General features: G+C 39.9%; 1 protein-coding gene across 1 annotated transcript in view; it reads left to right on the top strand.

The window, feature by feature from the left end:
• LOC134344388 (cytoplasmic dynein 1 light intermediate chain 1-like) overlaps nt 1-13967 on the top strand; it is a 97975-nt gene extending 84008 nt beyond the window's left edge. Inside the window, exon 13 of the mRNA XM_063044093.1 lies at nt 12883-13967. Within this exon, the coding sequence (XP_062900163.1) occupies nt 12883-12992 (110 nt within the window). The 3' untranslated portion in view covers nt 12993-13967. The remainder of the gene's footprint in view (nt 1-12882) is intronic.
• The last annotated feature ends 2300 nt before the right edge of the window (nt 13968-16267 follow it).

A 16267-nucleotide genomic window follows, 5' to 3' on the forward strand; every position in this document is an offset into this window, starting at 1 on the left:
CTTTGCATCTCAGATTTTTGGATTTTCTCCCCATTTAGAAAATAGTCTTCTCATTTATTTCTTGCTACCAAGATGCATAACCATGCATTTTCCAACACTATTTCATTTGCCACTTTCTTGCCCATTCTCCTAATCCAAGGCCTTCTGCAGCCTCCTTGTTTCCTCAACACTACCTGCCCCCCACCAATCTTTTTATCATTTGCAAACTTGACAACATCTAAATCCGTCATCTATTCTAAATCATTGATATACAGCATAAAAAGAAGTCCCGACACCGACCCTTGCAGAACACTACTAGTCACTGGCAGCCAACCAGAAAGGGATCCTTTTGTTCCCAATTGCTGCCTCCTACCAATCAGCCAATGATCTAACCATGTTAGTAACTTTCCTGTAATACTATGGGCTCTTAACTTGATAAGCAGCCTCAGGTGTGGCACCTTGTCAAAGATCTTCTGAAAACCCAAATATACAATATCCACCGCATCCCCTTTATCTATCCTACTTGTGATTTCTTCAAAGAATTCCAACAGGTTTGTCAGGTGAGATTTTCCCTTAAGGAAACTATGCTGACTTTTTCCTATCTTATCCTATGTCACCAAGTACGCCATAACCTCATCCTTAACAATTGATTCCAACATCTTCCTAACCACTGAGGTTAGGCTGACTGGTGTACCATATCCTTTCTGCTGCCTCCCTCCTTTCTTAGAGTGGAGTGACATTTGTAATGTTCCTGTGCTCCAGAGCCATGTCAGAGTCCAATGATTCTTAAAAGATCATTGCTTATGCCTCCACAATCTCTACTGCTACCTCTTTCAGAAACCTAGGGTGCAATTCATCAGGTATGGGTGACTTATGCACCTTTAGGTCTTTCAGCTTTTTGAACACCTTCTCCCTTGTAATAGTAACTGCTCTCACTTCTCTTCCCTCACACCCTTCAACACCTGGCACACTGCTAGTGTCTTCCACAATGAAGACTGCTGCAAAATACTCATTTAGTTCATCTGCCATCACCTTGTCCCCCATTATTATTTCTCCAGTCTCATTTTCTAGTGGTCTTATTTCCATACTCATCTCTTTTATATTTTATATACTTGAAAAAGCTTTTTCTACCTACCTTAATATTGTTTGCTAGCTTTGCTTTCATATTTCATCTTTCCCTCCTAATGATTCTTTTAGTTGCTTTAAGTTTTTAAAAGCTTCCCAATGCTGTTATCTTCCCACTAATTTTTGCTTTGTTGTATGCTTTTATATTAGCTTTGACTTCCCTTCTCAGCCACAGTTGTACTTATTTTGCCATTTGAGTATTTCTTTGTTTTTGGAACACACCTGTCCTGTACCTTCCTCATTTTTCCCAGAAACACAAGACATTGCTCTTCTGCTGTCATCCCTGCCAGCATCTCCTTCCAATTTACTTTGGCCAACTCTTCCCTCATACCACTGTAACTTCCCTTACTCCACTGAATTACTGCTATGTCAGACTTTACTTTCTCACTATCAAATTTCAATCCTATTGAGTTCTAAGGGTTCCTAAGGCTCCTTAATCATCTCTGGTTCATTACATAATACCCAATCGAGTATACCTGATCTCCTAGTTGGCTCAATGACAAACTGCTCTGAAAAGCCATCTCGTAGGCAATCCACATACTTACTCTCTTGAGATCTATTACTAACCTGATTTTCCCAATCGACCTGCATGTTAAAATTTCCCATGACTATCATAACATTGCCCTTTCAATACATCTTTTTTATTTCCCACTGGAATCTAGTCCACATCTCAGCTACTGTTAGGAGGTCTCTATAAAACTGCCATCAGGGTCCTTTTAGAACATACAACATAGAACATAGAATAGTACAGCACATTACAGGCCCTTCAGCCCACAATGTTGTGCCAACCCTCAAACCCTGACTCCCATATACCCCCCCCACCTTAAATTCCTCCATATACCTGTTTAGTAGTCTCTTAAACTTCACGAGTGTATCTGCCTCCACCACTGACTCAGGCAGTGCATTCTACGCACCAACCACTCTCTGAGTAAAAAACCTTCCTCTAATATCCCCCTTGAACTTCCCACCCCTTACCTTAAAGCCATATCCTCTTGTATTGAGCAGTGGTGCCCTGGGGAACCACTCTAACTATTCCTCTTAATATCTTGTACACCTCTATCATGTCTCCTCTCATCCTCCTTCTCTCCAAAGAGTAAAGCCCTAGCTCCCTTAATCTCTGATCATAATGCTTACTCTAAACCAGGCAGCATCCTGGTAAATCTCCTCTGTACCCTTTCCAATGCTTTCACATCCTTCCTATAGTGAGGCAACCAGAACTGGACACAGTACTCCAAGTGTGGCCTAACCAGAATTTTATAGAGCTGCATCATTACCTCACGACTCTTAAACTCTGTCCCTTGACTTATGAAAGCTAACACCCCATAAGCTTTCTTAACTACCCTATCTACCTGTGAGGCAACTTTCAGGGATCTGTGGACATGTACCCCCAGATCTCTCTGCTCCTCCACACTACCAATTACCCTTGTAGTTTCTTAACAGCCCACAAGGATTCAACATCTTCCAATCCAACATCACATCTTTCTACTGATTTGATGCCATTCTTTACCAGCAGAGACATGCCACCCCTTCTGCCTACCCTCCCAACTACAACTATCATTCAGCCACAATTTGGTGATGGCGACAACATCATACCCAGCAATCTGTAAAAGTGCAACAAGATCATCCACCTTATTTCCTATACTCTGTGTGTTGAGAAACAACACTTTGAGTACTGTATTTGCTACCCTTTTGATTCTTCATCCCCAGTTCACTGATGCTCACCCTACTGGCTGCAGTTTTGTCCTATAATCTACCTGCCCTTCCTGACAGTCTGACTGTTTGCTATCTTTGCTTTTTTTTTTAAAGATCATCTGTCCTATACTGAGTCCCTTCATTCCAGTTCCCACCCTACCCCCCCCCACACCAAATTAGTTTGAACCCTCCCCGACAGCTCTAGCAAACTGGCCCGTGAGAATATTGGTCCCCTTCTGGTTCAGGTGCAACCGGTCTCTTTTGTACAGATCATACCTCCCTCAAGAGATCCCAGTGATCCAAGAATCTGAAGCCCTCCCACCCCCCCCCCCCACACCAGCCACGCATTTATCTGCCAAATCATCCTGTTTCTACTCTCACTGGCATGTGGCACAGGCAGCTATCCAGAAATTACTACCCTGGAGGTCCTGCTACTCAGCTTTCTACCTAGCTCTCTAAATTCTCTCTTCAGGACCTCTGCTTTGCCTTCCTATGTCATTAGTACCAATATGTACCAAGAATCTGGCTGCTCTCCCTCCCTCTCCACACTGCTGTGGATGCACTCCATAACGTCCCTGACACCTAGGAGGCAACATATTGAGTACCCTGTCATTACCACTCCCCGCTTCTCCCTCGTTCCCTTCTGCACCGCAGAGCTATGCTCAGTGCCAGTAACTTGGTGCCTGTGATATCCCCTGGGAGATCATCCCCCACAATAGTATCTAAAATAGTATATTTATTATTGGGGAAATGGCCACGGGGTGCTCTGCACTAATTGCCTAGTCACAGTCCTATTCCTTCTCCTGACAGTCACTTGGCTACCTGCCACCTGCAATTTAGGGGTGACTACTTCCCTGCAACTCCAGTCGATGGTCTCACTCTCCCTTACAAGCTGGATGCACTTCACACAGATGTAGTTCCCTGGGAGACTCTGGGTCTCCCAGGATTCCCAACATCCAGCTTGAAGAACACATAAATTATACTAAGTGCCCCTGACACAGTAAGAAAAAGGGGAAACTTAACAGAAACTTACCTGGACAATTTACCCAGGGCCAACTCAAGAAGCCTCCTCACTGTGCACTGCTCCTGCTACTGACTGGGCCACCAGAATGACACCAAACACCCGCAAAACTCTCCTTTAAACGAGCACCACTGATTGGGGTGCCAAATTTAATTTGGCTTTTTTTGACACATCAACAGAAAAAGAATCCTGTCAAAGTGAAAACAGAACTCTGCAAAGTGATCTAAATTAGTTACAAATATAAAATACATAATGATGAATTGCATAAGCATTCACCTCCTTTAATATGACACACCAAATCATCACTGGTGCAGCCAGTTGGTTTCAGAAGTCACATAATTAGTTAAATGGAGATCACCTGTGTGCAGGCAAGGTGTTTCAGTTGATTGCAGTAAAAATGCACCTGTAGCTGGAAGCTCTAACTGCTGGTTAGTCAGTATCCTGGCAAAAACTACACAATAAAGACAAAAGAAAATGCAAAGCAACTCTACAAAAAAGGTTATTGAAAAGCACAAGTTAGGAGATGGATACAAGAAGATTTCCAAGTCACTGAATATCCCTTGGACTACAGTTAAGTTTATCATCAAGACATGGAAAGCTATGGCACAGCTGTATATCTGCCTAGTGCAGGCCGTCCTCAAAAACTGAGTGACTGTGTAAGAAGGGGAGTAGTGGGGGAGGCCAATGACAACTCTGGAGGAGTAACAAGCTTCCATGGCTGAGATGAGAGAGACTGTACATACAACTATTGCCTGGGTGCTTCACAGTTTTATGGGAGAGTGGCAAAAAGGAGACCACTGTTGAAAAATACTCACATGAAATCTTGGCTAGAGTTGGACGGAAGGCATGTGGGAGACTCAGAGGTCAGCTGGATGAAGGTCCTATGGTCTGATAAAAACCAAAATTGAGCTTTTTTGACCATCAGATTAAACCCTGTGTTTGGCAAAAGCCAAACATAACACCGCACATAATTAACACTCCATCCCTACTGTGAAGCATGGTGGTGGCTGCATCATGCTGTGGGGATGCTTCACTGCAGCAGGTCCTGGAAGGCTTGTGAAGGTAGAGGGTAAATGAATGCCGCAAAATACAGGGATGCCCTGAAGGAAAGCCTGATGCAGTCTCCAAGAGAACTGTGACTTGGGAGAAGATGATCCCAGCCATAAAGCCAAAGCTGCACAGGAATGGCTTAAAAACAACAAAGTTAATATCCTGGAGTGGCTAAGTCAGAATCCAGACCTCAATCCAATTGAGAATTTGTGGCTGGAATTGAAAAGGGTTATTCACTTATGATCCCCATGTAATCTGATAGAGCTTGAGCAATTTTGTTAGATGAATAGGAGAAAATGATAGTGTCCAGATGTGCAAAGTTGGTAGAGACCTATCCACACAGACTCAAGGCTGTAATTGCTGTCAAAGGTGCATCTACTAAATACTGACTTGAAGGAGGTGAGTAATTATGTAATCAATTATTTTGTGTTTAATGATAAATTTAGACCAATTTGTAGAAATTTGTTTTCACTTTGACATGAAAGAGTCTTTTCTGTTGATCAGTGTCAAAAAAGCCAATTTAAATCCACTATGATTCAATGTTGTAAAACATGAAAACTTCCAGGGGTGGGGGTGGTGAATGCTTTTTATAGGCACTGTACAATGAACAAGGTTAACTATTTTGCAATGTTAACTCTATTCGGTCTACTAATAATGGCAGTAGCTTTCAGGTTAACAAGTCAAGAAAAGCCAAGTTGAGAAACCCAGTCTTGGACACTTCTCTCTCCCTCTTCTCTCTCCCCTTTCTCGATCTCTTGGTCTCCATCTCTGGAGACGGACTGTCCACTGACATCTTCTACAAGCCCACTGACTCTCATAACTACCTCAACTATACCTCTTCCCACCCCGCCACATGCAAAAATGCCATTCCCTATTCCCAGTTCCTCCGTCTCCACCGCATCTGCTCCGAGGATGAGGTTTTTCATTCCCGGACATCTCAAATGTCCTCTTTCTTTAAGGATCGTGGTTTCCCTTCTGCTGTCATCAATGATGCCCTCACCCGCATCTCCTCCATTTCGCGCACTTCGGCTCTCACCCCATCCTCCTGCCACCACAACAGGGACTGAGTTCCCCTTGTCCTCACCTACCACCCCACTAGCCTCCAGATGCAACACATTATCCTCCGCAACTTCTGCCACCTTCAACAGGACTCCACCACTAAGCACATCTTTCCCTCTCCACCCCTCTCTGCCTTCTGCAGGGATCGGCCCCTCCGTGACTCCCTGGTCCACACGTCCCTCCCCACGGATCTCCCACCTTATCCCTGTAAGCGCAAGTGCTACACCTGTCCCTACACCTCCTCTCTTGCCACCATTCAGGGCCCCAAACAGAACTTCCAAGTGAGGCAACACTTCACTTGTGAGTCTGTTGGGGTCATCTATTGCATCCGGTGCTCCTGGTGCGGCCTCCTCTACATCGGTGAAACCCGACACAGATTGGGGGACCACTTCATCGAGCGCCTCCGCTCCGTCCGCCAAAACAGACAGGATCTCCCAGTAGTTACCCACTTCAACTCTGCTTCCCACTCCCATTCAGATATGTCCATACATGGCCTCCTCTACTGCCATGATGAGGCTAAACTCAGATTGGAGGAGCAACACCTCATATACCGTCTAGGTAGTCTCCAGCCCCTTGGTATGAACATAGAATTCTCCAACTTCCGCTAATTCCCTCCCTCTCCCTTCCCCTATCCCTATGTCACTCTGCCCCCTCCCCCAGGCTGCCTACCACCTCCCTCATGGTCCTGCCTCCTTCTACTACCCATTGTGTTTTCCCCTATTCTTTCTTCACCTTTCCTGCCTATCACCTCCCTGCCTCCCTTCCCCCACCCCTTCATCTTTCCCCTTACTGGTTCTTCACCTGGAACCTACCAGCCTTCTCCTTCCCACCCTCTCCCCACCTTCTTTATAGGGCCTCTGCAGTCCTGACGAAGGGTTCTGGTCCAAAACGTCAACTCATCGTTTCCACTGATGCTGCCCGACCTGCTGAGTTCCTCCAGCGTGTTGTGAGTGTTGAGAAACCCAGTGGCTGGCTGCCCTCAGGTGACCTGACTCAGAAATGGTGCCTCAAAGAAAGCAGCAAAGAAAATAAATAATGGGATGTTTAATGAATTGCATCAGATTTTCTATGGAAATTTCTATGGAGTTTTCCCCCAGATTACCTTTTATTTAGTGGTAATCCTTGCTTCTTCATTCCAGAGCAAATTTAAACTCCTCTATAGTCAAATTCAACTGTGGGAATTTTTAAAAACTTAGCCAATACTAGCAACCTCTATATTACAGTTATTTGCCCTTACAGAATTCACAAATCACCATCCAAAATTGTAAAAAACACAATAAAATTCGCTCTGATGGAATCTGTGGGGGAACATAATTTAACAGTTTTTTTCCAGCTTGGGTTTCTTAATGGATGTGCAGATGGCATGGTTTTGCATTACTGAAATTGCACTGCCCCACCCCCAGTAATGGGAATCATCTGTATTGTAAAATTTTCATTTTAGCACATTGGCAATTGAGAGAATTGGAGAATGTTTAATCCTTTTTTTTTCTAAAGTGGAAGGTTACTTCTATTTACCCCAGACCTTGTTCAACTTGCCAAGAGTCCCAAGATGCAATGGCCATTTAAATAGATAGCTGTTTATGTTCCTGTGTCATTGTAATAGTTTCCATTGAGAAATCTGCAGTCAAGTCTTTGGACCTAGCAATAAATTGATAAATTTGTAATATAAGACATGGGTTATTTGAAATGTTTTCATGTTGTTTAGATGTTACGTTATATAATTAAATACAAGGCTATATGAAATAGCTTTTAAAATGTATTTTCATTGGATTCAGTAACAGTTGTACAAATCTACAAGTGTTGATTAATAAAATTTCAAATTTTGGATGTTTTTCAATTAAAGAAATATATTGATTTATTATTGTCACATGTACCAAGATAGAGTGAAAAGGTTGCCTTCCATACTGCTCATACAGATCAAATTGTTACACAGTGTATTGAGCTAGAATAAGGTAAAACAATAATAATGCAGAATAAAGTGTAAAAGCTACTGAAAAAGTGCAATGTAGGTAAACGATAAAGTTGCTAGATCAGTAGAAATGGACAGTACACGGTGAAATGAAATGTTACAACATACTCCAAATGATAACAAGATTAAAGAGAAAATTTTGAAATAATTTCCTTACAATCAAGGAGGAACATATGGTACTGTTTGTTAAATTCAACTTGAGTTATTTGCTAATTAAGCACAGGATGGTCAGAATGACCTGTTTAAAGTGTGTTAGAAACACTTTAGCCATAATTTGTACATAGTAACTGAATTGCAAGACATTTTGCTGATAATTTAGGTGTATTTATCAAAAATCTTGTTATGACAGCCTAGTGGAAGGATTTCTACACATCATTTCATGCATTGCTGATGTTGTGTCTGGATAGTCCTGATTTTATTAAATTGCATTCTACCCAGCTCCTCCTTAACTTGTGCTGTGCATATTGTCTTTTATATACCCCATTACTTGATGATATCCACATCAGTGGCTAGTCACAGTCAATATTTAATTATTAATTAATTAAATATTTTACAAACTTTCAGTATTACAGTGGAGTTAGTTGCAAATTACTCACAAAACTAATAAGTATAAAATTCTATTAGAAACTGATCATATTAATGAAAAGTGAAATCTTCCACCCTAACCATTTAGAAATAATATCACAAACACAAGAAAATCTGCAGATGCTGGAATCCAAGGTAACACACACAAAATGCTGCTGGAACTCAGCAGGCTAGGCAGCACCTATGGAAAGGAATAAACAGTCGACGTTTCAAGCCAAGAGCATTCCATGTGTGTTACCTTAGTAATATTATCCTTTTCATAACTCTGCTATCCTAACTAGTTGTGGCAATATTGGGCAATTTTTGATTCATGGCTTTTTGAGATGTACATTTCATTGAACCCTTTTGAGATACAAGATTTAGTTAGAATTGACTTCCATAACAAGTCCATCAGTTTTATTTTTTCTTCAAGCTATCATTTTGGTATTTTCTTATAGAGACTAAAACCACTTTTTTAGGAATCTAAAATCATGTTAAATTACTTAAAATGTTGTGCAGTGATTTTCTGCTCTTGATGTTTGCACTGATTAGTACAGGGATTTATAAAATACTCTAAAGATAATTTTAAAATTCCATTACACTAATGCTACAGTTATTGTTGTGTATAATTAAAACATTGGAGCTTTGCCTATTTTAGATTAATTAAAATTTTTTAGTTTTGTTGAGCAAATTCTTTTTTTATATATATATATAAAACCTGAAGATCCCTCAAGTCTTTTAAAGTTGTTTCCTCACATTTCTTAGAGGCAAACAAAACTTGCCAATACTTATGGTGACTACTACTGGGAAATATTCAGAGTACGTGTTAAATTATAATATCTGTCCCACTTTAGTTCATGAAACTGGAAGTCATTTTCATTTTTAAACATGCTTGGGATTAAAATGTTCCAATTTAAAACTTTCACATCAAGAACTTCAAAACTGTCATGAAATAAATTGAAGACATGAACATTAGGAGAGAGTGGTTTGAATTAGCTGCATGGCATTCTAAAATTATAATTAAAATCAAAATGCACTATGGTTTCTAAACTATAAATGGACTCATCAGTGTCTGCAGTTCCATTATTCCTTGATCAGATTCAAACAGAATCCTCAATTTGATTCACAAAAGATGGGAATAAAAATATCTTTATAGCTGTTATTTTAACTCCATTCCACCTACTTGCTGAAAGTGACAGGCATTTATTTACAGATATTTATGCGGGGTTTTTTGTCCCTTGGAAATAAAGTGAATTCTTAAATACTATTTGATATGATTAAAATAAATTATCATTCCAATCATTACTTTAAATGTTACGAAGTGATAACCCATATTTTAATTGTGTTCTGCTTTTTTTTAAACAAGTGAATTCTGTTCTTTGTAATAATCAAAGCATTTTTGGTACCTGTATCCATTACTTACCTAATACCTCAACCAATGCACTTAGTTAAATAGCCAATATTATTTAGGTGTGCTGTTGATTTAGATGCCAAAAATCCCATGTGCCCAGGCAACCTCAATTTCCTTTGTGCTACTATTTCAATTTGAAAATTTCAATATTACTTCTCTCCTAATCAGGATTAATATCACAGGTACAGTGGCTATTAAAAGTATCCCCCCCACCCCCCGCCAAAGTTTTCATGTTCTGTAGTTTTACAATATTGAATCACGGATTTAATTGACTTTTTTGACATTGATCAATAGAAAAAGACTTTTCTGTTGCAGTGAAAATAGAATATTACAAAGTGATCTAAATTAATTACAAATATAAAACACAAAATAATTGTATGAATACTCACCTCCTCCCCTTTAATATGACACACCAAATCATCACTGGTGCAGCCATTTGGTTTTAGAAGTCACATAATTAGTTAAATGGAGATCTGTTTTTGGAGACCTGTGTGCAGTCATGGTGTTCCAATTGGTTTTAGTAAAAATACACATGTATCTGGAAGGTCCGACTGCTAGTGAGCCTGCCTCCCAGCAAAAACTACACCATGAAGACAAAAGAACACTCCAAGCAACTCCACGAAAAGGCTATTGAAAAGCACGTCAGAAGATGGATACAAGAAAATTTCCTAGTCACTGAATATCCCTTGGAGTACAGTTACGTCTATCACCAAGAAATGGAAAGAGTATGGCACAGCTGTAAATCTGCCTAGAGCAGGCCACACTCAAAAACTGAGTAACCTTGCAAGAAGGGGACTAGTGTGGGGGCCCACCAAGAGACCTATGACAACTCTGGAGGAGTTACAAGCTTCAGTGGCTGAGATGGGAGAGACTGCATCTACAACAGCTGTTGCCCAGGTGATTCACCAGTCACAGCTGTATGGGAGAGTGGCAAAGAAAAAGCCACTGTTGAAAAAGGCTCACGTGAAATCTTGGCTAGAGTTTGCCAGAGGTAATTTGGGAGACTGATATCAGCTGGAAGAAGGTTCTATGGTCTGATGAAACCAAAATTGAGCTTTTTGGCCATCAGACTAAACGCTGTGTTTGGTGTAAGCCAAACACCCCACATCATCAAAAACACACTATCCCTACTATGAGGCATGGTGATGGCTGCATCATGCTGTGGGAATGCTTCACTGCAGCAGGCCCTGGAAGGCTTGTGAAGGTAGAGGATAAAATGAATGCAGCAAAATACAGGGAAATCCTGGAGGAAAACCTGATGCAGTCTTCAAGAGAACTGCGACTTGGGAGAAGATTTGTTTTCCAGCAAGAAAATGACCCCAAGCATGAAGCCAAAGCTACACAGGAATGGCTTAAAAACAACAAAGTTAATATCCTGGAGTGGCCAAATCAGAGAATAGACTCAATCCAATTGAGAATTTGAGGGTGGACTTGAAAAGGGCTTTCACTCATGATCCCCATGCAACCTGACAGAGTTTCAGCAGTTTTGTAAAGAAGAATGGGGGAATATTGTAGTGTCCAAATGTGCAAATGATAGAGACCTATCCACACAGACTCAAGGCTGTAATTGCTGCCAAAGGTACATCTACTAAATACTGACGTGACGGGGGTGAATACTTAAGCAATCAATTACTTTGTGTTTAATAATTGTAATGCATTTAAACCAATTTGTAGAAATTTGTTTTCACTTGGACATGAAAGAATCTTTTCTGTTGATCAATGTCCAAAAAGGCAGATTAAATCTACTGTGATTCAATGTTGTAAAACAATAAAACATGAAAACTTCCAAAGAGGATGAATATTTTTTATGGGCACTGAATATGTTGTGAAATTTGTTGTTTTGTGGCAGCAGTGCATTGCAATACATAATAAAAAGCTATAAATTACAATAAGATATATATTTTTTTAATTTAATAACTAGTGCAAAGGGGGGGTGTTGAGGTAGTGAACATGGGTTCATCGTCTATTCAGAAATCGGATGGCGGAGGGGAAGGAGCTGTTCCTGAAACGTTTAGTGTGCACCTTCTCCTCAATGGTAGCAATGAGAAGAGGGCATGTCCTGCATCATGGTGGTCCTTAATGATGGACGTTGTCTTTTGAAGATATCATTGATGCTGGGGAGGGCAGTGCCCATGATGGAGCTGCCTCAGTTTGCAACCTTCTGCATCTTTTTCTGATCCTGTGCAATGGCCCCTCTGTACCAGACAGTGATGCTCAACACATTACAGCTGTAGAAATTTGCGAGTATCTTTGGTGTCACACCAAGTCTCCTCAAACTCCTAATGAAATATAGCCGCTGATAAACCATATTAATTCTACATTTGCTGATAAGTCATCAGTTTCTACTGCATTGACAGCTAGTGAATCCAATTTTGAGTAAATGATTCAGCTGGAATATCTGGTGAAAGGAGCTTTTAAAAATATATTTTTAGACATTCATATTGATCATGTAAAATGCTTCAATTCTGCTGTGTTCCTGTGCAAAGGTTACATGATTGGCCATCTGAAAAAAGCCAATTACATAAATTCTTCAAGTAGTCTCTTTAAGAAGCCAGTCATCAAAATAGTTTATACTTCCACAGTTGATTTGGTTTATTTCCTTTATTAAGACAAAAAATGAACATCCCCTGATAGATTGCATCCACAATCATAAGGGTCATATTATTATATCACCTTTCACCTGCCTCCTCATAAACTTGCAAGTGAGATTGTCAAAAGACACCAAGGGATCCTCACAATGTGCAAGCTTTTAGAGACCCAAAAACAAATTAGTGTGACAGGTTACCTGGAATGTAAATCATACTTTAGTTGTTATTTGGTTAGTTCTGTCCCTATAAAAGACAGAATTGCTTTAATTACTTGAGATTCTTCAAAGTCATTGCATGTGATAACTGATAATTGCTCATTTCAAAAGTGATTAAATGTTCAATTAAGATTACAGACAGATATATAACTAGTTTTTCCTGGTGTTTACAATGATCATAATGATTTCAAGCTCCTTTCTATTTGTAGGTCATAAACCTGTATTAACGGATGTACAAGCAGAACTGGACAGAATTGCACGTAAGCCAGAAGCTGTATCTCCCGCCCATACATCCATAGCAGAAGACAAAGCATCCTGAAGAAAAGCTACTGTGTGATTCTTAATACTATATTGTTGGCTTTGCCTTTCCTTTTTCCTTCAGAACATGTACTGAGGATCATAGGCTGTTTTTGTTTTGAAATACTGGACTACTACGTTCGATGAATTGTTCGTTGTATGTACAGAAGCTATTGAGAGGGAGTTTGCTGCAAAAATGATTCTATTGATGTGTTTTCTGAGGAAAATAATGAGATGAATTTAATTATTGGACTTTGCATCTCTTTGTTAAAATAATGCTAATTTGCAGCCAGTTTTGGCGAGTTATTTATATTTCCCAGGTGTTCAATTGGGAAATGTCAGATTCAAATCATAACTACGGTGCCTAAAACGAAGTATCTAGAAGTTTTGCTGGCTAGAGGCATAGCAGGAATCCAGGCTATTTAAATAAACTTTTCACAAACTTGCATTACAGAAATACTGCCTCAAAGATGCATTGCTGGTGGCCAAATTTTAAAAAGTATGCTGAACAGAAGTACTCTTTAAACAGCCTGAACAATATGGTGAAATGCCTGATTTTTGTATGGTAGCCTGTTAATTGTAAACTGCAGTGTTAAAATTGGAAAAAGGGGGCAGTGGTCAGTCACCCAAGGAATGTACATTATTTCAACTTGAAACTTTCATCCTTTGTTCTGGTTGTTTTATGATACTTCTTTCACACAGTTCTGTCTGGTTTCTGTATTGTGCTGTTTCTAACTACAGAAAGATGTAAGGATTGTAATCCTTCAATAAAGTTGTATTTATTCTCTTCAACAGATCTAAAACATGTTGGTCCTTTATTCAGGAAATAGTAGTTTATGTAATTCACAGTTAGCTGTTCTCTATGCCAATTTTGTCTATCATTTAGGAGGATACTTTTAATGTTCTCTGCCCCTATTAAAGTTCACATGGATGTGCTTCAACCAAGACTTTTTTTCTCACCTATTTAATTGTTTTTAAGTGTTGGTCGCATCTAGCAGGCCCAGAAATTGTGTGGTTATTTCCAATAATGAAAATGGAAGAACATTAAACATTAGATTAAATGAATGCTAACAATCAAATTCTCTGCAGACTACACCACTTAAAGGTGATCTTTATTTATATGGCTACTTTGTTTTGGTCATTTCCATACGTGCCTTGTTTTTAATGTGCTTCCGTTGTTGCTCAGATAAAGCATGCCCTTCATGCTTATGTCAGCTCTTGAGCACAGAGTTCCATTCCCTAATTCTGAATAAAATTAAAGGTCATAGATTTAAGGTAAGGGATATGAGATTTTGAAGGGAAGCTTTCCACCCAAAGAGGGGTGAGTACATGGAATGCCTTACTGGATAGAGGAAGGAAGCAGAGTCACTGAGAGCATTTAAGAGATGTCCAGGAGAGCACTTGAATTAAATAGTCATAGAAAGCTATTGGCCAAATGCTGGAAGGGACTAATATAGATGGGTGTCCACAAATCGGTGTAGATGTGGTGGACTAAGTGGCCTTACTACAGTCAAACTTTAATGAACATCTGTGTCATTCTTCAGAAATGTTGGTGGTTCAACATCTAGTTCACCAAAGGTCCATTTCCTGCCATCCCTTTAAACACACTGGGTCCCATTTCCTGTGGTCCTTTTAAATACGAGGTCCCATTTTCCTTGCATTTCTTGTAACTCTCTTTCCTGTGCACTCTTTGAACATACAGGGCTTGTTTTCCATGCTTCCTTTAAATTAACTGGGAGTCTGTTTTCCCTGCTTCCTTTGAATTCACGAAGAACCTATTCTCTGTACTTTTTAAGTACACCAGGCTTCATCATACGATTCATAAGGGTCCTGTTTTCAAAGCTACCTGACTCCATTTCTAATAATTACTTAAACTCACTCTGGTCCCATTTCCTATTTTCTTTATATACTTAATTGAATTTGCATTCCATTGCTTCTTTTAATACACCTTGACCTGTTTTTCATACTTTCTTTGAACCCACTGAAGTCATGGTTCCAATTGCCTACATTCCCTTGAAAATCTTAGGACTACTTCCAATGATACCATTAAAATCACTTGGGTTCCATCTCCTGCACTCCAATGATACTCACCTTGGCCAAGTTTGCCACATATAAAATCACTGAGGCTTTGCTTCCTGTCCTTTTAAACTCACCAGAGCCCCCTTTCCTGCACTCCCTGTAAACTGACGCCAGATTATATTTTTCAAATTCCCTCTTGGAAAATTTATTATACTACTATTTAACAACTCTTTCAAAACAGTTAAAGGAACATCCAATCATTGGAAAAATCTGCCAGTCCAGGCTCATCAAAAGGAGTTCCACAGTAGTCTCGGTCCTTACTGTTACTCTTTAGCCTGTTCTTTTAGGATCATAAAGTCATCAAAAGGTGGTGTATTGGCATCGCACCAAACCTCAAGGCAAATTCAAATCTGGCTGGCTCCTTGCAAGCTTTCCATCTGTACTGGGTTGAGTGTCAAGGTAGCAACTAGGCCTCGTAAAAAAGACAAAAATGCTAAAGATATGGCAAGGTTGCTGCTGGATGTGTCACAAGGCGCAGAAAGGAACAATTACAAAGTCATTGAAGCATGAAAATAGGCCAACTGGTCCATGTCAATCAAAATTCCCATCTAAGCTAATCCCATTTGGCCCATATTCTTCTCAAACCTTCCTGTCCAAATCATATACTTCTCCAATTGGCTTTTAAATTATGGTAATGTAGCTATTTCAGCCTCTGGCAATCATTTCACATATGGACTACCTCCTGGGTTGGGTAGGTTTCTGTTAATTCTCCCATCTTAAACCTATGCCATCACATTCTTGATTCCCTAACCCAAGGAAAAAGACTTTTTGCATGATCAGTCCGACATCAGTAGTGAGAGAGTTACTGAAGGGAAATCTCAGAGATATGGATAGATGGACCAGCAGTTAGATAGATGGACTCTGATTAAAAGGAATCTGCATGACTTTGTGTAGGGAAAGTCGTGCTTAACAAACTTTAGAGTTCCAAGAAGAAGTAATCAAGAATGTAGATGTAGATGAAGGTAGGATAGGGAATGTTGTCTATCTGGACTTTAGAATTCAAAATTGACTCAGAGATGGGAAACAGAGGGTGTTTGTTAGAGGCTGTTTTTCAGAATGGTGGCTGATAACTAGTCGTGTGCTGCAGGAATCTTCGTTGGGACCCTTATTATTCATTATTTACATAAATAATTTGGATGCAGATGCACAAGACTTGATCAGTAAGTCTGGTGATGACACAGAATTAGGAAGCGTTGCTGACAGTGAAGAAAGCTATTG

Source organism: Mobula hypostoma, chromosome 3 (genome assembly GCF_963921235.1).
Source record: "Mobula hypostoma chromosome 3, sMobHyp1.1, whole genome shotgun sequence".
In the NCBI taxonomy this organism is placed as follows: domain Eukaryota; kingdom Metazoa; phylum Chordata; class Chondrichthyes; order Myliobatiformes; family Myliobatidae; genus Mobula; species Mobula hypostoma.